This window comes from Colobus angolensis, unplaced genomic scaffold (assembly GCF_000951035.1).
Source record: "Colobus angolensis palliatus isolate OR3802 unplaced genomic scaffold, Cang.pa_1.0 Scaffold26, whole genome shotgun sequence".
In the NCBI taxonomy this organism is placed as follows: domain Eukaryota; kingdom Metazoa; phylum Chordata; class Mammalia; order Primates; family Cercopithecidae; genus Colobus; species Colobus angolensis.
In genome coordinates this window covers 9,587,638-9,612,448 of record NW_012115821.1, presented here as the reverse complement: position 1 = coordinate 9,612,448, position 24,811 = coordinate 9,587,638, and the positions used below count along the sequence as shown (strand labels likewise).

At 41.6% G+C, this 24,811-nt stretch overlaps 1 protein-coding gene across 1 annotated transcript in view; it reads right to left on the bottom strand.

The window, feature by feature from the left end:
• The window catches only part of CADPS (Ca++-dependent secretion activator), a 482,801-nt gene that overhangs the window by 169,083 nt on the left and 288,907 nt on the right, over nt 1-24,811 (bottom strand). Inside the window, 2 exon segments of the mRNA XM_011947195.1 lie at nt 6,582-6,648; nt 19,199-19,338. Coding sequence (XP_011802585.1) covers nt 6,582-6,648; nt 19,199-19,338 — 207 coding nt within the window.

Here is a 24,811-nt window from a genome sequence, read left to right as displayed (position 1 = left end):
ACCACTGCACCTGGCCTGTGTTAGGTTTCATATTTGGCTGCTTATAAGCCATTGACCTTGCGCAGGCCACTTAGCCACTCTGAGCCTTAGTTTTCTCTAATGTGAAGTTGAGAAAAGCCTTGTCCTCACTGTAGTACAGAAAGGTTGTGAAGACCAGCTTGACGAACACTTTGTAAGCTCTAAGAAACCATATAAATACAAGTGATTGTCCACATTATTAGAGGAACCACATAATATTACTGTTTGTATAGTGCTAAAATGGGGGGAAATGTCTCAGAAATTATTTGAACACCCATCAAAACAGTCGATTTTAACCAGAAATCTTTTTTTTTGAGACAGAATCTTCCTCTGTCACCCAGGCTGGAGTGCAGTGGAGTGATCTTGGCTAACTGCAACCTCTGCCTCCCGGGTTTAAGTGATTCTCCTGTTTCAGCCAGCTGAGTAGCTGGGACTAAGGTGTGCGCCATCATGCCCAGCTAATTTTTGTATTTTTAGTAGAGACGGGGTTTCACCATGTTGCCTAGGCTGGTCTTGAACTCCTGACCTCGTGATTCACCTGACTCAGCCTCCCAAAGTGCTAAGATTACAGGCATGAGCCACCATGTTCGGCCACTGGAAATCTTTTGATCACAGAATAAAAATATTTTTTAAATAAAAAGATGATAGCGTTAAGACTTTCTAACCTGATATGGGTGATAAGTTGGCCTGTTTTCACTGTTCTCCTTACACACACAGGGTGGGGCATTCTGGCTATCCAGCGGTGCTCTATGGAATTGGCACCTTTATCATCAGTGTTGATTTGGTCACATTAGAGTTACTAACAGTAGTAATCAATGTGCTTGGTTCTCGCCATGGACCCGAGGGTTTAGAACAAGGCCCCAGTAATTTCTTGACTCAGGGTACTGAAGGCCCATTTCCCCTTAATCTCTGGATTAGGGTTTGCAGCCAACCAAGTTTATAGGACATATATTGGAATTTCAAGGAACATGGCAAGAGGAGGCTTTATTATGCCATTTAAATATAGTCATCTATTTAGCTACTCTGATGCTTGGTTCCATAGAGAACATAAACTCTAAGATGGTGTCCTCTGAAGGGAATAAGACCTTTTATTTAAGCAGGATAATGACCTCCAAGACAGTGTTTCTCCAAGGGTGGCCTTTGGACCACCTGCATCTCCTGGGGTGCTTGTTGTAAGTACGGATTACTGGGCCCCACCCCAGACTTACTGTATCAGAGCCTTCTGGATGGCACCTTGGGGATCTGCATTTTAAACAACACCTGCTGCAGATGGTCCAGGCCCACATTTACAGACACCATCTCATCACACAGGAATGCTTGTATCCCTGAAACAGAAGCTCCTTACGACTGCTTCATTCCCTTCACAGTTGGTAGGGCAGACTCTAGCCACATCTATAATAATTTTAGCTCTGATCCTTAAGAAATGGGAATTGCTACTTTGGTCCAGCACTCCTCTGAGTATGTCCTTTATCCCTGACTAGTAGAAAGTCCCTTTATAGCTAACATTTTGTTCCTAAAGACAGTAGCACTAATAGGAAATCTCAGTCAGGGAGAGTTTTAATTGTTACGTGTTACAAGCAAAAATGTATACTCTATATGTGTGTGCAGGAGATGAATTTTGAGGAGACTAATGTTGGATGTCCTCTCTTCACCTTTGTTGTTTTCAGACAATTTTCCTTGTTTTAAATTTAATGTATGAAATCATAATTGTGTTGGAAATTGTGTGCTCTTAGCACTCTATACAAATACGTTCCATAAGATCTAACATCTGAATTGAAAGACACAAAGAGTCAGTAAGTCACTTGGGTAGATATACTTTCTGTTTGGTGGTTTCCACACTGTTTTCCAGGGAGTTTCTTCTAAGGCTGCCCAGGAGCAGGGGCGGGGTTAGATGAATCTTCCCCCTCTCCCAGAACCCTCACCATTCTGCAAATTGAACCAGGGTGGTTCGCTGGGTTTCATGTTTGCATTTTGAGTTTCAAAGTAAGGGTTGGTGGCTAAAGAGAAACTGAAAATTGCTTGTACATATGACTGAATTCAACATTGCATGCAGCTGTTGGGGGCCAATTGTCACTACTTGGACTGACATCCTTTTCTTCAAACAACCTGGGACATTTTAGCTTCCTCTGAATTGGACCAGCACTGGCGCCTTGAACTTTCCTCCTGCAGCTCTGACGGCATTGGGGTTGTTTCAAAGGGAGCATGTTTTTTTCATTATGATATTGATAAAGTGCTTCTAAATGTGATCACTTAAATAGAGGAAAAAAATGGAAATCATTTAAAAATAATGCAGTATTTTCTGGGTGTGCCAGCAAATTGCTTTTAGACATTGTCGTGGTGAATGGGACAAGAATTGAAAGAGAAGACCTGAGTTGTCACCCTGGCTCCCCCATTATCTTTGTGATGATGGGAATCTCATGTCACCTCTGTGTGTCACAGAGGTTGTTAAGGGAGAAATCTGATTCAGGCTGAAACAGATTTTTTGGGGGGGATGGATGTACCCAACATACCTTGACAGCTCTTTAAAGTTAATGAGAATCATATGTACATGAAAAATTTCACAGAATTCTGAACTTATTTTCTCCTGCCTTTCTAGGAAAGATACTGAACTTTAGATGAGAAGTACCCTTTTATGATTCTCAGAAGTGAGCACAGAACTTGCTTTTTAGCTGCTGTGTGACTTTCATCTTCTCTTGGTAGAAGGCTCAGTGTGAAGGCTCTAAACTCCTGTGTTCCAGTTGCCTGAAAAAATCATTCTCTCCCTTTTGGTTCTCCCTATACTTACTGTACAGACATGGCTTTACTGATGTTTTCCACACATTTCCTCTTGTTTTTCCTGAAGAGTTTCATCTCCCGAAATAAGAGGTCATCTACTTCTCCTAAGTACTTAATCACATCAGAAGTTCTCAGAAATCTGAGAATGGTTGTCACCAGCCACTTCTCGGAGCACATGATCTCTTCTTTTTCAGCACCACCCAAGGTATTGCCTGAGTTTTTCTCCTCTCTCTTTTTTTTTTTTTTCTCTTCCATGAACATTTCCTGACTGCCTGTGCCAGACACTGGGCTAGGGACTGTGTATGAGTGTGGTGGAGGAAAGAGGGAAGGACACAAAAAAGAATCAGAAACAAAACTGGCCCTGAAACAGTGCACAGTCTATCGGGGAGGCCAGGCATGCTCCCAAGTGATTCCAAGAGAGACTGCTGTGCCAAGTGCAATGAGAAGCACTGAGGGGCGAGAACCATGCATGACTCAGCACTGCTTTTTTTTTTTTTTTTCAGACAGAGTCTCACTCTGTCTCCCAGGCTGGAGTGCAGTGGCGTAATCTCCACCTCCTGGGTTCAAGCAATTCTCCTGCCTCCACGTTCCCCGTAGCTGGGATTACAGGCACAAGCCAGCATGCCTGGCTAGTTTTTGTATTTTTAGTAGAGATGGATTTTCACCATGTTGCCCAGGCTGGTCTCAAACTCCTGAACTCAAGTGATCCGCCCACCTCCGCCTCTCAAAGTGCTGGGATTACAGGCGTGAGCCACTGCTCCTGGCCAGCACCGTCTCTTTTGATGTGTCTTGTCTTCCCATTTACATTGTATGCTCTTTAAAGTGGATACCAGTTATTTTTACCTTCCCAGTATCCATTTCTCCTTCTGATAGTGGCATCCTGATTTTGCATGAAAGACAATCCAGTGGGACTGTCAATCCAAGTGCCACCCATTCTTCCTGCTAAAAGTTGGGAGTGAACCAGGTTGGACTAAACCAATTCTCCCTCTATGAAATTTGGCCCTCAAGGAGAGATGCAAGGATGGAAAGTGGTCAGAGCCAGTCTGTCTCGTGACCACACCAGAAGCACTGGCCATGGTTCCAGGACTTGTGATGGTTAATATAAGGTGTCCACTGGTTGGATTGAAGGATGCCTAGATGGCTGGTAGAGTACTATTTCTGGGTGTGTCTGTGAGGGTGTTGCCAGAGAAGATTGACAGTTGAGTTGGTGGCCTAGGAGAGGAAGACCCACATCCAGTGTAGATGGACACCATCCAATCAGCTGCCAGCGCAGCTAGAACAAAACAGGCGGAAGGAGGTGGGATAAGTTTGTTTGCTGAGTCTTCAGGCTTTCATCTTTCTTCCCTGCTACATGGTTCCTTTTGTTCCTAATGCCCTTGGGCATCAGACTCCAGGTGCTTTGGCCTTTATACACTGGGACTTGTACCAGTGGCTTGCTGGGGGATCTTGGGCCTTTGGCCTCAGACTGAAGGCTGTACTGTTGGCTTCCTTTGTTTTTAGGTTTTCAGACTCAGAATAAGCCACTACCAACTTCTTTCTTCCCCAGTTTGCAGACAGCCTATTGTGTGGCTTGGCCTTGTAATCATGTGAGCCAGTTCTCCCTAATAAATGCCCTTTCTTATATACATATATCCTATTGGTTCTCTCCCTCTGGAGAAGCCTAACACAACTTGGATTTCTGGAACTATGCTGGCCCTGTTCTAAACATGGATGGGTAATTCAGACTTTTCCACAATTCTATGAGTTAACTCCAAAGCCTTCCATAGATTCATTTTTTAAACCTTAATTAGCTTGAGTCTATTTCTGCTGTTTGCATATGTAGAACTCTAACAGATTCCTTTCTGGGAGCTAAATACCAGACCTTAGTTCTTCTCTATGTCCTCTCAATGTGCTCCACACAAAGTAGGTGCTGAATAAATATTGGTCAGTTAATAGTCTAAGGAAATGTACTGCAAGCTAAAAGAGCTTCAATTGCTTAGCTATGCATTATTTTAATTATATTTTTTGGAGACGGAGTTTTGCTCTTGTTGCCCAGGCTGGAGTGCAATGGCACAGTCTCAGCTCACTGCAACCTCCACCTCCCTGGTCAAGTGATTCTCCTGCCTTAGCCTCCCTAGTAGCTGGGATTACAAGCATGCACCACCATGCCCAGCTAATTTTTTGTACTATTACTAGAGACAGGGTTTCACCATGTTGGCAAGGCTAGTCTTGAACTCCTGATCTCAGGTGATCCACCCGCCTCGGCCTCCCAAAGTGCTGGAATTACAGGCGTGAGCCACCACACCCGGCAACCACGGGTTATTTTGAGGGATGGGCATCATTCCAAAATGTTCTTTGTGGCTAAATCACTTTAAGGTTTTGTCCTACCCTACAACAATATTGAAAGCAAAGATTACCTCTTGCTTATTAGAGTCAGAGAGCTGCATTTTGCCTTAGTGGCACAGCAGAGACTTAAGTAGATCTATAGACGGTCTAGTCTTAGAAGTTCAGAGTTGGTGGAACCCTCAAGGTCATTTAGACCTAAAAGGGAGTTACTGTATAGTCAGGTCTCCGAGTATAAAGTACTCTAAATATTGGTAGCACTCTAAATATTAATCCTGGTCAAGTAACCCAATAAGCACCTTTGTCACTCAGTTACAAGTTGACTCACTTTGTGAAATCTTTCAGAGTATAGCATAAATTAGATTTCTGCAAATTGAATTATAGTTTAAATGCTCCGGTGAAGTCTGAAAATTAAAAAGAGGCACTGGAAAATTTCTTTGTAAACCGAAAAATCCTGATGCAAAAAATAAATACCCCTCCCCAACCAAAAAAATGGGGTCTTTCAAGGACAGGTATTACTATTTCTGGAAAAAAATTTAAGAAATGCTCAACAGTAAAGGTATTATTTATATATGACTAATGTATTAACATCAATATCTGCATCTACATTTGTATCCATATACACAGATGTTCCCTGCAGTATTAAGAATAGTCTAAATTGGGAAAGTCCAGAAGTCTATCCAAAAGGGAAAAGTTTACAGATATTAGAGCCAGAGTTATGGGTGTAAACATTGAAGGTATCTAAATAACTTGTGTGGAAAAAGCAAGTTGCAGAACAACTTGAAGAATTTGGTTTGTTTAAGTAAAAAAAAAAAAAAAAAAGAAAAAAGAAGTTTACCAGAAATATTTATTCTAGATATTAAACATAGTTAGGGGACATTGGCTAAGACTTTTGGAAGCACCAGGCACCAAGAAGAGTAGAGCACTCCCACACAGATAATTCAAATTCAAACACACTAAATAATAAAATAGAGGCAAAAAGTCCAACTAAATTCTGACTTTACTCATAATGCCTATCTCAGTTCTTTTCAAAATGCTACATTGTTTTCAGCCGAAGTCAATGTCCCTGTAGCCCTCACTTGGCATGAGCTTGCTCCCTCCTGGAATCCTTCATCCCTGGCAGGAGACTGGGCAGGGGTGGGAGTCTACTCTCCCCGACTTATCTCACATACTTCTGTATTGTTTGAATTAAGAAATTATGAGTATCCATTAATTTTTTAAAAATTTAAAGTGATATAAAAATAGAGACTAGAGCACAAGGGAGCCCTTTGGGTACTGGAAATGTTCCGTATCCTCCTCTGAATGGTGGTTACATGGATATATGTAAAAATTCATTGTGCTAAATGCATGAGCTCTGTGTATTCTATTAAAGTTATACTCAGTTAAAAAGCATTCATTCATTCTAGCAAATCTTTAATACCGATGTCTCTTAAGACTGATATTATTAGAGTTGAAGAGTTAGTTACCTGCACCAATACAAAAAACCTTTTCTTCCATCTCTTCCAGACATTCTTACCGATGGCCCATAAATACCTAAGGGAAAGGAGAAAGACCAGAGCTGCATTAATGCATGAGTAAGTGAATTGTTGAACACACTTTGCCATGAAGCTTGGTACTTATAAACAAGGAAATGCACATGGCTCAGGAACAGGGCACAGATTTTGGAGCCTGTGGTTGAGCATAAGCAACAGCAAGCACTGTTCACTTCCACTTACAGGAGGAATTGAGGCCTATCGTGAGACTTAGACTCCTTGACTGATTCCAGAAAGCACCTTGGAAAATGTTATGCTGCAACTTAATTTGTGTACGTGCTGAAAGTCTTTTAGGTAGGGGAACTCCTGAAAGACACTGCACACAAAAGAAAAAAGAGGGTGCTAAATCTCACAACTCTTTTGCCTCTTGTCAAGTTTCATTCAGGAAAACCTTCCCTTGTTTTCTTCTGCTGTATTGCAGGTGTATTACAGGGAGAAATGCAGGTACGTTACAGGGAGGAAGTTCCAAGTCAACACAGGAAGTTCTCCCCACTTCCTTCCTCCTTCTCCAAAAGCTCTTCTGTTGAAAGAAATTAATTTTTTATACAGGAAAATAAAATAAAAAGGAGGGTTGAGAACTATAGAGGCAGAGCTCAAAGCTATCTGGATATGTTAAGATAAGTATTACTGTTTTTTTTTTTTTTTTTTCTGAGGCAGAGTTTCACTCTTGTTTCCCAGGCTGGAGTGCAATGGTGCGATCTCAGCTCACCGCAACCTCCTCCTCCTGGGTTCAAGTAATTTTCCTGCCTCAGTCTCCCAAGTAGCTGGGATTACAGGGATGTGCTACCATGCCTGGCTAATTTTGTATTTTTAGTAGAGATGGAGTTTCACCATTTTGGTCAGGCTGGTCTCAAACTCCTGACCTCAGTTGATCCATACACCTCGGTCTCCCAAAGTGCTGGGATTACAGGTGTGAGCCACCGCGCCTGGCCTAAGATCAGTATTACTAATCAATTCAGGTATTAACCTATCTGCTTTGTGGATTGTTACATATTGAACTGGCACCAATCTAGGAATCGAGACTGGCATTTTTCAGGCTCTATCCAACTAAGAAAGGAGAGATCTGGTCATATTGAAATACATTCAAATACTAACTGAGTTCTAAAACTGGCTTTACCTGTTTACTGTCATCAATACCCACTGGAAAACTTCCAAATCCTCACTTCACCTCAAATCAGACAGAATTTCTGCTTTGGAACATAATGAAGAATTCACCTAATTAAAATTTTTCCTGCCTGACAAATTTCAGGGGCCCTTAAGAGTGGCTGGCAGCCAAAATCTACTCAGACCTTCAAGCCAGAAACCCAGGAGTCATCCTGGGTCCTTCTGTTTCCTCATCCTTATTCCTCAGTAGCCAAGTGCAGTTGAGTTTTTACCTCCTGGGGAGTTCCTCATGGCTCCGTCTTCCCTCTTCCCACTTCCACTATTTCAGTCCCCACCCACATTTTTTGCTTCCATGGACAATTATAGAGGAACCTCTTAATTGGTTTCAGGGACATGAGAATGATTTTCATCCTATTCCTGGAAATGAGACAGAGCTTACCACCTGCAAATCTTATCATGCCTTTTCCATGCTAAAATTCCTTCAGTGCCTACCCCCTTCCCCTGCCATTTATATGAAAGGTGCCTCGAACTTTGGCCTCTTACATTTCATTTTCATGATTGGTCCCACATCTGTTCACCTGTTCTATTGATTTACTTGATATTTTCCTTCAAATTAACTTACTTAACATGAATACATTTATTTTGAAAAAGAAACTATATTATAGGCTTGATATACTAATTATACATTATGTAGCACACATTAAAATACATAAATGATTACATTTGTCCCTCAGCATCTACAGGGAATTGGTTCCAGGACCCCTGCAGACACCAAAATCCACAGATGCTCAAGTCTGTTACATAAAATGGTGTAGTATTTGCATATAACCTAAGCACACCCTTTTTAAAATTTTTTTTTTTCTTTTTTTGAGATGGAGTCGCACTCCGTCACCCAGCCTGGAGTGCAATGGCATGATTTCCTCACTGCAACCTCCACCTCCTGGGTTCAAGCGATTCTCCTGCCTCAGCCTCCCGAGTAGCTGGGATTACAGATGCGTACCACCATGCCTGGCTAATTTTTGTTATTTTTAGTAGAGATGGGGTTTCACCATGTTGACCAGGCTGGTCTCGAACTCTTGACCTCAGTTGATCTGCCTGCCTCGGCCTCCCAAAGTGCTGGGATTACAGGCATGAGACACCTCGCTTGGCCCCTCCCATATATATTAAATCATCTCTAGAGTGCCTATAATACGTTGTACAATGTAAATACTATGTAAATAGTTGTTCTACTGTATTATTTTTAATTCTCATTATTTTTTATTTTTCATTGTTCCCCCCCCGCCCCAAATATTTCCCTTCCATGGTTGGTTGATTTCTCAGATGTAGAACCTGTGGATAGGGAAGGCCAATTATATCTGATCCATGCTCGTCTGTATATCATTAAAACGATCTACTGTACTATCAGCAGCATGAATGCACTCGGGAAAACCTTAGCCTATAGGGAAAAAGTCCAGCATCTTGACCTAGCCTAAAAACCTTTTCATTTTCCATCTCTGCTTACACCCTTGACTTGGTTCCCACACATTGTATTATCTACATTGTGTATCTGTAATTCCTGACCACACCATAAAAATTCACACCTCTGTAACTTGGTACAACCTATGCTGCCTGGGATGCCTTCTCCCTGTTCCTCATGGGAAAACTCATATTCTCCCTCAGTTTAAACCTTTACTTTGATGTCATCATCTCCTAGGCCTTGTAGATAATTCTGCTGTTACAATGATCACACAGCTTTAATTTATTTGTGGTTATATTTATTGTTACTATTGAACTGTGAGTTTCTGGAGGGAAGGAACTCTGATCCTGCTTTCTAAATACCTAGCACAGAACCATGTTCTTCTTTCTGAATTCCTATGAGTTCCTGATATATGGTAACTGGTCAATAGACATTTGTTATAGTTCAGTTGGTTTTAAGTGCCATGCTCTTGAGAGATCAGAGCGATCTTTCTAAAGATTTCTGATGAGATTTTAAAACACTGCATACAAAACATGTAATCCATTGCCAAGTTCTTCAAACTTGCCTTCCCAAATGTATCCCATCTCATTCCATCCCTATTGCAACTACCCAGTCAAGTCACCATCAACAACACCACCTGGACCATGACAGGAGTCTGCTAATGGGCTTTCCTACTTTCCTTCTTGTGTCTATTCTCCATTCATCCTGCAGTAGCTAGACTGACCTCTTAAATGGGCAAATCAGATTGCCAGTATGCTTATTCTAAATATGAATGGTAAACTATGGAAGGGTTTTAAAAGTGGGGGGAGGGGGGACACAATCATATTTCTATTTAAGAAGATCTCACTGGCTGCTGGATAGAGAATACACTGTAGGAGGAAGGGGGTGGCAAGAGAGAAAGCAAAGAGATCAGTAAAAAGCTGGTCACAGGGGCTCAGGCAAGAGAGGTGATGGCTAGACCAAAGCTGAGGCAGGGAGCATTGACTGGATGACTGATAAGTTTATCAGCCCTGTGCTGCTGCTGAGGCCGGCGCAAACAGCTCCTGGGTTACACAGATCATCTAGCTGTCCTGGTCAGTGCTTAAAATAATATATTAATGTATTCATGGAATAAATGGACATAAGAGGGAGGTTCAGCCAGGGCTAAGGAGAGAGATTACTGGCTTGTAACAGTTAAGAGTATAATCTTCCAGTTCTAGTTCTGCCAGTTACTGTGAGATGTTGGTCAAGATGCTTAACCTCTTGGTGCTCCATAAGACAGGTCAGTAATGGTTCCTCACTAATAGGGCTGTTGTGAGGATTAAATGAGACAGTGCTTGTGAAGTATAAGCATGAGGCATGTCAGGAAGTAGATGCACAATAAATGTCAGCTTTATTACAAAATCTCTCTATGGGCAGAGGAAAACGTATCATTTTAGCAGCAAACAATAAGTTAAATATGTGAAAGGAAATCTTGGACTTAGGTACATAGGGAAGTAGATGATGTAAAAAATCAAATTCAGGAAGTGGGCAAGAAATACTGTAGTTTTTTTAGTAATGACTAGCAAGACTGTAACAGCCTCACACTTTTCTGCAATTATATCTGGCAGCTACTAACGCTTTCCCTTTACTTTGCATCCATAGAAAGAGATTTGCAACAATGAATACAGCTACAACATCTATTGTGTATATAATCATAATACATGAGAATAAAAGTAGAAAAAGAAGTTCATAGAACCCATACAGTGTAATTCATATTGAATCGTTAACTACTCCTTCATAATAAAAACAATAACTACTACTTAGTGAAGTGTTACAAGTTTTCTGTGCTGTGCCAGGCACTTTATGTGAATTTATTACACTCATCTTGAGGAGTTAAGAGCTTAAATCTGGAGATATGTTGCCCAGATTCATGTGCAACCTTGGGCAAATAAATTACTAGAGTTATCTCTACTTCGGTTTTCTCATCTATACAATGGGGATAATACTAATGGTACCTACCTCAAGGGTGTGAGGATTAAAGTAGAAACATAAAGTCTTTAGAACAATAGCTAGGTTAAAGTAAATACTTACTATTAGCTATATCATTATATACTATTATTCCTATTTTACAGTTGAGGGAGCTGAGGCTGAGAAAGTTTAAGTAACTTTCCTAGGTTCCACAGCTGATGAAGGACACAGTCAGAAATTAAACTCAGAACAGTCTGACTCTAAAGCACCCTCTTCTTCACACTCTTCCTCCTCCTTTCTAGATGACAAACTTTGGTTTCTTTTTTTGAAGTAAGAACATGAGTCACGATTCTAATTGAACAGAGGGGATTTCTGGTTAAAGGCTTCTGAATGGGAAAGCTGGTGGGATCAGAGAAAAAGCAACAATTTTCCTTCGGAAAGTCTGCTTGAGGGAGGGGCTTTCCCTCTGAGGTTTTCCTCAGAATTTATTGCTAATTTGGCACATACCAGAAGGTGTCAAAACCAAGAAAAACTGAGGGCTGAGATGTACTGTTTCTGTCTAGTCAGCTCCGGCTCTGCGTTTTCTTGGGTGGAAACATGCTCATTAAATAGGATGCACAGTACCTGGAGCAGATGGAAGTTCTGTTATTGCAGACATACAGGTGGCTTCCCTCCTAGCTCCTCACACTACAGGCAGATCTATTTGTGTGGGCATTAGTGGCCCTGAACTCTCTGTCTTCACGCTGTCCGGATATGTGGAAATCTGGATTTACCAATAGATAAAGCAGCATTCTAATGTACTGAGAGGCAGTTTAGACCAGTGGTTAGATCTCAGACTAAAGGAGAAACACTTAAGTGGCAATTTTGGCTCTGTCATTAACTTTCCTTTGGCTTAGCTGCCCTCTGCCTCAGTTTCCTTAGCTGTAAAATGGGGATAACATAACAAGAGTTACTTTATAGAGTTCTTGTGAGAACTCATGGGAGTGATATGTATCAAGCACTTAGCATGCTCACTGGCACATGGTAAGGGCTGGATAAGTATTATTGTTGTTGTTGTTATGTGTGCTACTATTTGTACTAGTAAAAACAGCAGTCCTCACAGTGGCTCACACCTGTACTCCTAGCACTTTGGGAGGCTGAGGTGGACAGATCAGTTGAGGTTGGGAGATTGAGACCAGCCTGGTCAACATAGTGAAACCTCATCTCTACTGAAAAAAAAAAAAAATTAGCTGGGCATGGTGGTATGCGTCTGTAGTCCTAGCTACTCAGGAGTATCAGTTGAACTGATATGAGTATCAGTTGAACCTGGAAGCAGATGTTGCAGTGAGCTGAGATCATGCCACTGCACTTCAGCCTGGGTGACAGAGCAAGACTCTGTCTCAAAAAAAAAAAAAAAAAAGAAGAAAAAAAAGCAGTCCTAGTAGAAAGAGTAAATAATTACTAACTTTGCAAAGGGTTTCTCTTTGGATTCTTTATTTGAATTCACATTCAACTTTTGGGTGCACATCTGTTGAGAAGGAAAGTGAGGTACACATGTCTGGGTTTGGAGCTCCAGGCCATATTTTGCATCATGATTTGAATGTATCCTCTCTTATGACATTTTTGTAAAATTCTTGCTACTGGGTCACTGACATTCATGTTATTCACTGGGGACATTTTAGTTATATGAGATGCCAGAGTGAGCGACCTACAAAGGATTAAAAAAATAAGAGGAAGATTCATCTGTGTTCAACTTAAGTTCCAGGAATCCCCCAAAATTGCTGAATCATGGAAGACCAGCCTGGCCTCAGTGTCCCTCTGCTCTGGGACTACTTGGCAGGGTAGCACCCATGGCAATGCTTGTAACTTTTCATTTGAATAAAAAAAGGGACAGTCTTCTCTCATATGATATTTGTGAATTTAATGTGAATTAGTAACATAGCTCTCTTTATTAAATATCTACTCTTGCAACTGTGAAGTATACAATATACTGTTATGAATCATAGTCATCATATTGTACAATAGGTCTCTTGAACTTATTCCTCCTTGTCAGAAATTCTTCATAAGAATTTCTTATAAGAATAGAAGTCACAGTGAGACAAGAACCATGATTCCCACAGGGATGCTTTTGTCATCTTCTTGGGTGTGAAGGAGCATATGCAGAGCAGGGAGACTCCAGGTACCTCAGCTATCTTACAGCAGCCCAGCAAGAAGAAGCATGGGCTGGGGAAAACTACAAAGAATAGATGAAAGCAGATAACAATGATGATTACAACCAACACCACTAACAACAATAACTCTTCTATAGCTGTAGCTGTTACCATGTATCAGACCTTGTTCTAAATACTGTACATGTATTAGCTCATTTAGTCCTCACAACAACCCTACAAGACAAACACTGTTGTTATTTCTGTTTTACATTGAGCAAAATGTAGTCCAGAGGGGTTAAGAAACTTGCCTACAGCTAATAAGTGGTTGTGGCAAGAATTGCATTCCAGGCAATTTGACCTAATTGGCATTTAGGGATAATAAAGAAGACAAAGTAGAATCACAAAGATATTCAGCTAATTCCAAAGAAGCAGAAAAATAGGAAAAAGGGAATAAAGATCAGATAGGACAAACAGAAAATAAAAAGCGAGGATGACAAATAACAAAATAAGTTTAAATTTATCAATAATAACATTAAATGCAATTAGGCTAAGTATCTCAACTAAAAGGCAGAGATCTTCAAATCTGAGTTAAAAACTTAGACTGCATTCTATGCTGCCTATAAGAAATGCACTTTATAAAAGACATAAATAGGTTAAAAATAAAAAGATAGAAAAAAAGATTTACCATGCTAACACTTTTTTTATTAAAAAAACTGGAGGGGCTATATCACTGTTATACAAAGTAAATTGCAGGAAAAGAATATTGCTGGGGATCAAGAAGATTATTTCATAATGATAAAGGAGTAAGTCAATCAAGAATACATAACAATCTTAAATGTTTCTGCAGCTAATAACAAAGCTTCAAAATATATGAAGCAAAACCAGACATAACTACAAGGAGAAACACATTTAAAATTGTAGTAAGAGATTGAGAGCTTCCTCTAAATGAATGACAGAAAATCCGTAAGGATATAGATTATTTGAACAACACTATAAACTGACTTGATCTAATTGACATTTATAGATAAGAAGTCAACAAGGGAGATAAAAATGAAACACTGAAGATATTTAATTAGTCTAGTCCAGTACCCTGGTTTTAGAGTCTGTGCCAGAAAGAGTGGTGTCTTGGAGACCTATGAGGAGGAGAGAAGTGTGATGATTTTGAAGAACAAGAGGTCTAGAATAGTAGCACAGCTACAGAAATGGAAGGGGAAAAGAGATTTTAAGAAGATAGCCGAGTGTTACAAACTGTATTCCTTTTGAAGTTTGTTAAAAAATAAAAGGATAATCAGAATTGCTGCAAATTACTCCTGGTTGGTGGACTGCGATTCATTGAATGAATTAAATGTGGAGCCATGAAGAGCTCTCTATTTTAGTCAAGCTTCAGGTCCTCAGTTAAGGTTGGATTGAAAGCAATAACTGTGGACCCAGCTCTAATGCTTACTCTGACTTGGGCAAGTATTTTAACCACTTTAAGCTCCAATTTCTCTAAGTGTAAATGGGGGTTCATTTATTCACTTATTCATCTAAACAAAAAATAATTCACTGGACTTTTGCTACATGTCAGTCTCTGTATGAGGGTCCTGTGAAAAAAGGAGACAGATTTCCCTTCTGACAAGGAACTCACAGTCTAGTGGGAAAGACAGACAACGAACTAACAAATAAAGAAGTATATGATATAAATGATAAGAGCTCTGGTGAAAACAAAACAGAGTAAGAGAGAGAGGGAGGACACAGGTGGGCCAGGTAAGGCTTTCTGATAAGGTATAGAAATGTTGGAGATCTGGGTGAAAGAGAAGGGAAACAGCCAGGACAAGGGCCTTGAGACGGGGGTGTACTTTGTGCCTGGGAGGAAGAGCAAGGAGGCCAATGTGGCTGGAACAGTGATCAAGACCAGGTAGGCAGGGTCTCATAGTAATGGTAACAACATTGGCTTTTACTCTGAATGAGATGGGGAATCACTGGAGGTTTTCGTGCATTCAAGTGGCAGGATCTGACCTGCGTTTTTTAAAGAAAATTCCCTTGCTTCACGGTAGGAAATAGAATATTGGGAGGCAGGGGCAGAAGCAGGGAACTGCTTATGAGGCAGGAGCAGCAAGTGAAGGGAAGCAGCAATGGAGGCTTGGAGGCCAACGGTGAGATGGAGGCAGGGGTGAAGGGTTGAATTCTAGATTTATATTGAAGATAGAGGGAAAAGAATTTGATGATGGCCAGGTTTGGTGGCTCATGCCTATAATCCCAGCCCTTTGAGAGGCTGAGGGGGAAGGATTGCTTGAGGCTAAGAGTTTGAGACCCGCCAAGGCAATATAGTGAGATCCCATCTCTATAATTTGTTTTTTTGTAAATCTTAGCTGGGCGTGGTAGTACATGGCTGTAGTCCCAGCTACTTGGGAGGCTGAGGTGGGAGGATTGCTTGAGCCCAGGAAGTCAAGGCTGCAGTAAGCTAGGATTGCACCTTTGCACTCCAGTCTGGGTGACAGAGCAAGATCCTGTCTCAAAAAGAAATACAAAAATTGATGGTGGATGAAAAAGAAAAATGTCAATGATCACTTCAAGGTTTTTGGTCTGGGTATCTGGGTGAAGGGGGGTTCATTTATTAAGATGGGAGAATGATAATACCACTCCTTGTGAAGCAGTTTCAGTGATAAAATAACAGAATGGATGTGAACGTACTTCCTGAACTTGAAAACACCATACAGATAAAAAAGATGAAAATTAGAAAGGCACCTAGGAGTTGCTGATTCTCAAATATGCCCAGATACTAACATTTTAAGATCAAGAAACAGTGTTGATTTTTCCCATTGACACATTTCTATTCAATAAAGTTATTCTGAATGGCCCAGTGGCTCATTCAAAGAACCACAGTGCACACCAATATTCATAATTCCCAGTGATTCTTATGTTCCTTTTATGTTTACAAAAACCTTAATGTGGAAACAATTTATAACCTCAGCTATGCTTCTTAAAAATTTCTTTTTCGGATGGTCATGGTGGCTCATGCTTGTAATCCCAGAACTTTGGGAAGCCAAGGCAGGCAGATTGCTTGAGTCCAGGAGTTTGAGACCAGCCTGGCCAACCTGGCAAAACCTCATCTCTACCAAAAAATACAAAAATTAGCTGGGTGTGGTGGTGCACACCTGTGGTCCCAGCTACTTGGGAGGCAGAGCTGGGAGGATGGCTTGAGCCTGGGAGGCAGAGGCTGCAGTGAGCGGAGATCACGCTGCTGCACTCCCGCCTGGGTGACAGAGACACACCCTGTCTCAAAAAAAATTTTTTTTTTCCTTTTTCTCTCCCATTTTCTAAGCTGTGACATTGCTCTCATATTTCTATCCTCCTTTACACAACTGGGCTCAGTAAAACTATTTTAAGTTTAAATGGAAAAAATATTGTAGTCCATAAACATTTTTATTTTCCCTGAATAGTCCCTTAGGCAACTACAGTTGCTCACCCCTGATTTAGGCCACACTGGGTCTGATGGTGTTATTAAGGCATCCACCGTACACTTTTCAGAGCTATTTTAAGCTCTCTTGGTGTATTTCCTGGCAGGGGTAATTTTAAAATGGAAGTCTAGCATATGAAATAGCTATAAAACCTGTCAGAAGTGAGCTACATGTTTCTTCTGTCATCTGTAGGGTCAAGGTAGCCTAAAATATGTTAATAATTTTACAAACAAATCAACACAAAAATTCCCCAATCCAAATCAGTTAGTTCAGTTTCCAGCAGAGTGAATGAAGACAATGTGGGAAATGGGAATTCATCCAATAGGGAAAATAATACCTGTGTCAGGTGGTTGCTGTGGAGAATAAGTGACAGAATAAAACTCCTAGTACAGTGCTTCAAAGGGGACTCGAATGTGGGTTGAGGCACTGATCATCTTTTTAAAGAAAGTTGAAAAAAAAGCAGTTTAGAGGACAGATACATTCATTCATATTCTGTTTTCTGTTTTCTCTCTTTGATCTGCCCTATCCCCTTTGTCTCTCTCTCCCTCTCTTTCTATGTCTGTTCTGCTCACTCATGTGCTGGTTCCTTTAGCAAATATTTACGGAGTATTTATGAGGCAGGATTTTGCTAAAGATGCAGATCTTTTCTTGTGTATTACAGAAACCTAACTGAATTATCAACCCCTTTGTCTTGAAAGTAGGATGCTCATCACAGAGGAGGAAGACATATTAGGGAGAAATTCCATGAATATTGTCAGAATATATACCAGGAGCATGATAAGAAGGAAGAACGGTAGACCTCAGCAATGTTTCACGGCATTCTAGTTTAATTGAAGAAAATCTGGTTGTATTTCATCCTGGTCACTTGACAAAGGACTGAGTGTGTACTTAGGGCCCTGCATACGCTCCTATGGTGTTTTCACACCCCAGGCAGAAGAGCTTTGCCCTAATCCCATCTCAGGCTTGGAATAATTTGGCCTGAAGACAATGCAAAGCAAATTCTCTAAATCTAAACCAAACCTGGCGTTGAGTCACTGGTCTCCAGCTCACAGGTGACCTTTGCTTCCTCTGGAACCTTTCATACCTGAACCTCTCTGGTGCCCTGACTGGTAGGTCATTGTTTTTCTCTGGAAACTTGGGCTTTTTTCGCTTCCTAGAACTCCGAGGCACCGTGACTAGGCTCCTGTTTTTACTCTCTGACTGCATGCTGTGGTCTGCTCATCTACTGGGAAGTTCAATTCCTGTCCTGGACTCCATGTGAGCTTCTGTTTAATCTTGTCTTAATCACAGCTAGGCCCTGAAATTGGGTTTCTGAATTCCCCAAACCTCTAGTACATCTGGAGTGCAATGGCGCAATCTTGGCTCACAGCAACCTCCGCCTCCCGTGTTCAAGCGATTCTCCAGCCTTAGTCTCCTGAATAGCTAGGATTACAGGCGCCTGCCACCATGCTCAGCTAATTTTTTTGTATTTTCAGTAGAGATGGAGTTTTATCGTGTTGGTCAGGCTGGTCTCAAATCCTGACCTTAGGTGATCCTTCTGCCTTGGCCTCCCAAAGTGCTGGGATTACAGGCGTAAGACACCGTGCCCAGCTATAACCCTCATTTTTAATGGCACTTTTAACACTTTGAGCCTTATCATCAATATATATACACCCAAAAAAGAATTAATGGGACCTCTCTAGGGCCCAGAGGGGCTAAGCAGAATGATCGCCAGTTGGCAGTGTACCTGCAGAATACCCGCCGAACACTCCATTCCCTTCTACCAGTTAAACTTTCCCTTTTCAGAGTTACATGATTATCATGTTTTCTGAGATAAGGAGATCCATGTCATTTAGTTTAATAGGTCATGGCTCACCATATACTCAGTCATCAACAAACATTTTCTAGAAAAATCACTGGTTTTATTTGTAAAAAAAAAAAAAATATGGCATCTTACCTATTCTTTTTACTTCACTTGAAATTAATTGGTCATTTTTTCTCAAACCTTAAGAAAATGAAGACGATCACAGATTTTCTATTTTTTCTCATTCATTTAAATGCTGCACTAAATACTAAAATATATTAAATGTGAATTGATTGAAGGTGGCCTGTCCCTGCTGCTCACACCTCGAAGATGTGGTTGCTGATTGAGGAGTGAGTGAGTCATATGCAGAGTCTGAATGATCTGGATGCCTCTGACAAGGTACACAGAGCCTACAGGACCTCCCCAAACTAGAATCACCTAGCATGCTGCTTAGACAGTTTTGAATTGTCCTAGAAACGCTATTAGAGAAAGAGAAGGACATTTTTCTATTTTGACAGCAAAAATGCAAATATAGTCATCCTAAGAATTGAGGGAGATTACAGTAAAATATCTAAGTCAAATATTTTAATATAGATCCTTTATATTTCCTTCTACATAGTTCTCTGAAGATCTTGTGTTTGTTTCTGTTTTTGTTTTGAGAAATGAACAGATGTGTGTCCAAAACTGCTAGTTGGGGAAGAAACACTTACCCAGAATGCTTCATGTTTTGAGGCTTATCCATTCGGACAGCAAGTTTGATTTTGAGATCTTGGTCAGGGCAGTTTTTGGAGACTGTCATTTTGTGCCACTCTGACTGTTTGGGGCTGTTTGGGGTGGGATGGAGAATGACCTGTAGGGGAAAAAGGACAAGCAGCTAGGAAAGAGAAGCATCATTATGTTTTTATAGAGGAGGAACTTTGATTCTGAGTAGTGGAGTGACTTGAACAGTTCTCACTGTGGAGCAGCTATGCCTGGGGACAGAAACACATTCTTTTGCTCCTTCCTTCTCTTCCTGGCAAATTTTATAAAAGTAAAGTTTTCTGTAATTCTGTAATGATCATTCTGTCATGAAAATCATGATTTCTGTGATTCTGCTTTGACTTTTCTAATGTTCAGACGTACTCAACAAACCCAGAATGGAGAACACTGTCCACACATTATTCTTTACTTCTTTGTATAAGAAGATGGATGCATAAAAGGAAGAAATACGCTTATATATGAGAGAGTCCTTTTTCTCCATTCTTTAGGATTTCTTTCACTTTTCAAGAGGAGAAATTCTTCAAGGCCCCCAGGGGAAAATGGAAGGAACCTTATTTGATGGATGAGAAATGTAGGACTCAGGGAAGGAAAGGGACTTGCTTGGAGTCACACATTTCAACCTGATTTCACCTGGTCTGGAAATCTTGTCACACAACACCCAACTTTGCCTAGGCACGGATGAAAGCACACATGACTTGGGGAAGGATGAGCTCTTAGGAAATGCCTTTCACCAGCGTGCTTCAGAGATGGCAGTTTAATTTGGGTCTTCTGCGTTCATTCTTTTTTTTTTTTTTTTTTGAGGCGGAGTCTCGCTCTGTCGCCCGGACCGGAGTGCAGTGGCCGGATCTCAGCTCACTGCAAGCTCCGCCTTCCGGGTTCTCGCCATTCTCCTGCCTCAGCCTCCTAAGTAGCTGGGACCACAGGCGCCCGCCACCTTGCCCGGCTAGTTTTTGTATTTTTAGTAGAGACGGGGTTTCACCGTGTTAACCAGGATGGTCTCGATCTCCTGACCTCGTGATCCACCCGTCTCGGCCTCCCAAAGTGCTGGGATTACAGGCTTGAGCCACCGTGCCCGGCCGTCCATTCTTATTGTCTGGAATTCTGAGAGTGAAACAGGAAGTGAGTAACTCACTAAATCCACTTTTTTGCTTTGTGATCACAGAGTTCTCAGGAGCCACAAGGGATGTGGGGAACATGCATTTAGGGAGGAATGGAATATTTGGAAAATCCCTGAAACTAAGGGAACATGCACTAAATATAGGCACAACAAAAGCTGGGCTTGCTAAGATTTGCTTCTGTGATGGCAGCATGCCCTGGTTTGTGGCACGTTGCTTTGGCTGTTTTCGAAGTATTTATTTTCTCCAGGTGCAGGGATGGTGGGCCCCTTTCTTGGGCTTCTTTCACCTCTGGAGGTGAACGTGAGGGGCTCACGGTCTCATGGGGGGACACTCTAGCCTTCTAGATGCTGTATCAGCTTCACTAGTCATGCAAGCTTGGCCCATGCTTGAAGGGTAGACACGTATGACTTCTGTGTGATTGTGGAATAAGACTGCTGAGAGGAGGAGGAGGCCATGGCAGGAAAAAAAAAAAAAAATCAGCCCACTTAGATGTGCTTCATTTATGCTGATTTCTTAGCCCTTCTCTTTCTGGGCCTGACCCTTTTTCTTCATTAAATTCCCTATCTCCGATGAAATATACATTCTTGCTAACCACAAATTTCAAGACTTCCCAATGTCTTATGACATGATTGAAATACAGAAAAGCCTGACTTTTCAGAACAGAGGCTGTCAATGTTTTATGATCATGTGCTATTTTAGTGTAATGTTTTTGAGCAATTAGCCCAGTATCTATATGCTGACATTTTATATTACATAAGTTTACTTTGTATTAATATATTACCTTATCGCATATATCATAAAATATACACAAATTAAAGACGGGCTAAAGATTTAAAAATCCATATTTTGGAATAACTTGCAAATTGTGGTGGTTGTGGTATTATTAGCTATATTTAAGGTACCACGTAACATTTAGGGCAAGGTACGTTGTTGATGACATTGGTTATAAATCCATAGTTCGAGTAGTCTTCTAAATAATTTCATCATGTCTTGACTGACATCTTGTCCCATCTGATTACATTGGCATTGTTTTTATCTCATGATATGAGTGACAGAATGTTTGCTAGTAGGTCAGGTGTTGGCTCCACCATTTTCTAGTTTGCCAGGCTTGCATTGCTAGTACTACCTCCAAATCAGAGCTTTTGTGCAGTTATCTTCTGAGGCCGCTTGTTTATTTTGTAAGGGTTCATTCAGTTCCAGTTCCAGCATAAAATGTATAAATTCACTTAACTGGCATCAGAGAACTGCAACATGTCATAGGACTGATGCTGGGAGGAAATGAGTGAGTTAGGGCACCGCTGGGTCGTGGAGACCTCTCCCTTTTCTCCAGGAACTGCCTGTTCTTACATGTCACCCTGTATCACGTGCCACATCCCGAGGCCCGACACTTTGAGGCAGCTGCTGATCTCAGTGAAGCTGACCCTCCATCCTGAGCTGGTCTGGCCTAAGAGAGGTAGTGGTGAGATGTGCTGGGAAGTCAGGAAAGGAGGTGCTGATAAGAGACACCCCATCCAGGGCCAGAAGAGCAGTAAGTAAGAAAGGCCCTGGGCTTCTGTCTGCTCCTGCCTGTTTGGCAAAATCACAGAGGGAGCAGTGCTCTGGGCACCCGGAGCTCATTAACAGGCCTTTCGCCATATGGATTCTGGGCGTGCTTCCCACTGGCAATATGGTGTCCATTCGTGATGCAATGGCCGCAGCTCATTACCGGCTGTGCCACAAAGACTTCTTTCCATGTGCAATTGCTTGCTGGGGAGACCTCTTTTCCAGGGTGGATGGAGAGATGAAGTGACCACAGCTCTCTTCTGTCTTTGCCCCCACCTTGGATACCCCTGACAGGCTGATGACTCATTTGTATGTGTCAGTAATGCTGAATTATGAGGGTCCTTCTGGGTGCACATGAGTCCCAAGCAGACCAGACACCTCATCTGGACATTCCAGGCTGCTAATCAAGTACTTTGTCAGTTCAGCCGCGGACCATGTGTGCTGTGCTTTGATGTGGGGATGCTGATGTGGCCGCCACGACCCACCCCCTGCAGTAGCTGCACTCCAGCCAACCGTGGCTTCTCCTAGTTGCCTGGGCACACAGGCAGGGCCTGCTGGGGGACTGCTTTACCTTCAGCCTTTACCTGACAGATCCCCTCCTCGACTTAGCTTATATCTCTCTCGGTACCTCTTGCATACCCCAGGAAGTCCCTGCCCCTCAGTCTGGATGACTGGATTCTGCCTTCTCGCTAAGTGCTTCATTTCCAGGTGATTTTTTTTTTTTTTTCTTTTTGGCCTAACAGAACACTTTGCATGTTGCACTATAATTTCTGGTTTTATGTCTGTGTCCCTTATGCTTCGTGAGGTTAAGGGTTTTTACCTGTCATTATTCCTATTTGCTCTGTGCATAGCACAAATGATTGGACAGAGCAGGCCTACAATCCTATAATATTGCAGGGTTGGGAAGGATGCAAGAAAACAGGCACTCTCTTCCGCCTTTTGTGGAAGGATCAATTGGTGCATGCACTTTAGGGGACAATTTGGTGGCAAATTTCAGTCAGCAAAATATATTTTGAAAACTTATTCTATGGATATCCACACACATACAAAGAAATAAATTCAAGGCTATTCATTGAAGCATTGTTTATATAGCCAAAGATGAAATAATCTAAAAAATCATCAATAGAGGATTTGTTAAATAAAATGTATCTACATAGTGGAATATAATGCAGTTATGTAAAAAGGAGATAGGTCAGTCTAGGGTCATATGAAAACTACTCACCAAATATAATGATTTCAGGGACCATGTAGAGAAGCGTGGATATAGAAGCTTCCAATTGTGCTTTTTTTAAAAGAGGGGGAATATATGCTTACATATGCTATGTTTGTACATGCAGAGACTATTTGGGGAAGGATAACCATAAGTTGAAAAGAAAATTTTTTTCTGGGAAGGGATACTAGAGATAGAAGAGATAATCACTTTTCACTATATATCAATTTTAACTTGTTTGCACAATGTGCATGAATTTTTTTAATTAAAAAGGTTATTAAAAACAAAACATAACACTAAAGAAACAAACCAAAAAGTGGTTGAATGAATAAATGTAACACCAGGATTTCTAAACGTGGGTCTGCTAAGTGTGGGAAGAATCAGAGCATAGAAACACTCTCTTGTGAGCTCCAAGTGTGGCTTCACTGCACTCTTGGGTCACCCAGCTGCTGCCCATGAAGATGCTGCCAGCAGAGGGTGTCCAGCCAGCACAAGGGCCAGGCAGGCCAGCTCCACTGCAACTGGCAGAAAGTTTCTTTGGCACAAAGGAGGAGTAAACTAGCATCTGGGGGAATGTATGAGGGGCCTGAGGAAGAGAACGAATCATTATGAAATTAGTGTGTGTGTGGCTGTGGCAAGCCCATGGCCTTCAGCACAGCAGCAGAGCCCAGGGTTTTCTTTTTGTGTAGGGATAACATAGTGTAGTGCAAATAGCCCTGGAGGTGAGGCAACATTTCTGAAGGAACTGGACCCTCTGGGCCTCAGCATGCTCTTCTGTACAAAAGAAGTGATGACTGTGGCTGCCTCAGCAGGGTTGTCTTGTGAGAGCACTGAGGGGATGTGCACAAAGTCTTTGGTATAGTGGCCTGGCCCATGCATGGGCCCCTGACTGGCTGGATGGCTCTGGAGAAGTCTCCTGCCTTCCGTGGGAGCAAGTTTTCATATCTATAAAACAAAGGATTTCAATATGCCAGTGGCCTTAACTTTTCTGAGTAGAAATGGCTTTGAGAAGTCGGTGAATGCTTTGGTAGCCAGTCCAGAAAAATGCATATAGGCCCAGGCACAAACACATTTGTAAACTATTTCCAGGCTGGGTGCGGTAGCTCATGCCTGTAATCCTAGCATTTTGGGAGGCTGAGGTGGGCGGATCACTTGAGGTCAGCAGTTCTAGACCAGCCTGGCCAACATGATGAAACCCCATCTCTACTAAAAATACAAAAATTAGCCAGGTGTGGTGGTACGTGCCTGTAATCCCAGTTACTTGGGAGGCTGAGGCATAAGAATCACTTGAACCTGGGAGGTAGAGGTTGCAGTGAGTCAAGATCATGTCACTGTACTCCAGCTTGGACAACAGAGAGAGACTCCAGCAAAAACAAAAACAAAAACAAAAACAAAAATAAAAACAAAAAAACAAAAAACAAACAAACAAAAAACCAAAAAAAACCCCAAAACATCCAGAGCATTCTGGATCCTGGGTCTTCGGAGGCTCATTGTGGACCCAGGTTGAGCATCCTGGGCTGGTCAGTTACACTTGTTCCTTCTAACACTAACATCCAGGGTCTCTGAGACTCATGATTCTTAACATCTGCCTTCTTGGAAAAGGAGAAATTTGAAGAAAAATGAAAGGCAGGATAATTCCTCCACTCTATGTGTATCTGTCTTTCCCTAGGGACAGAAATGAATATCTATCGTTT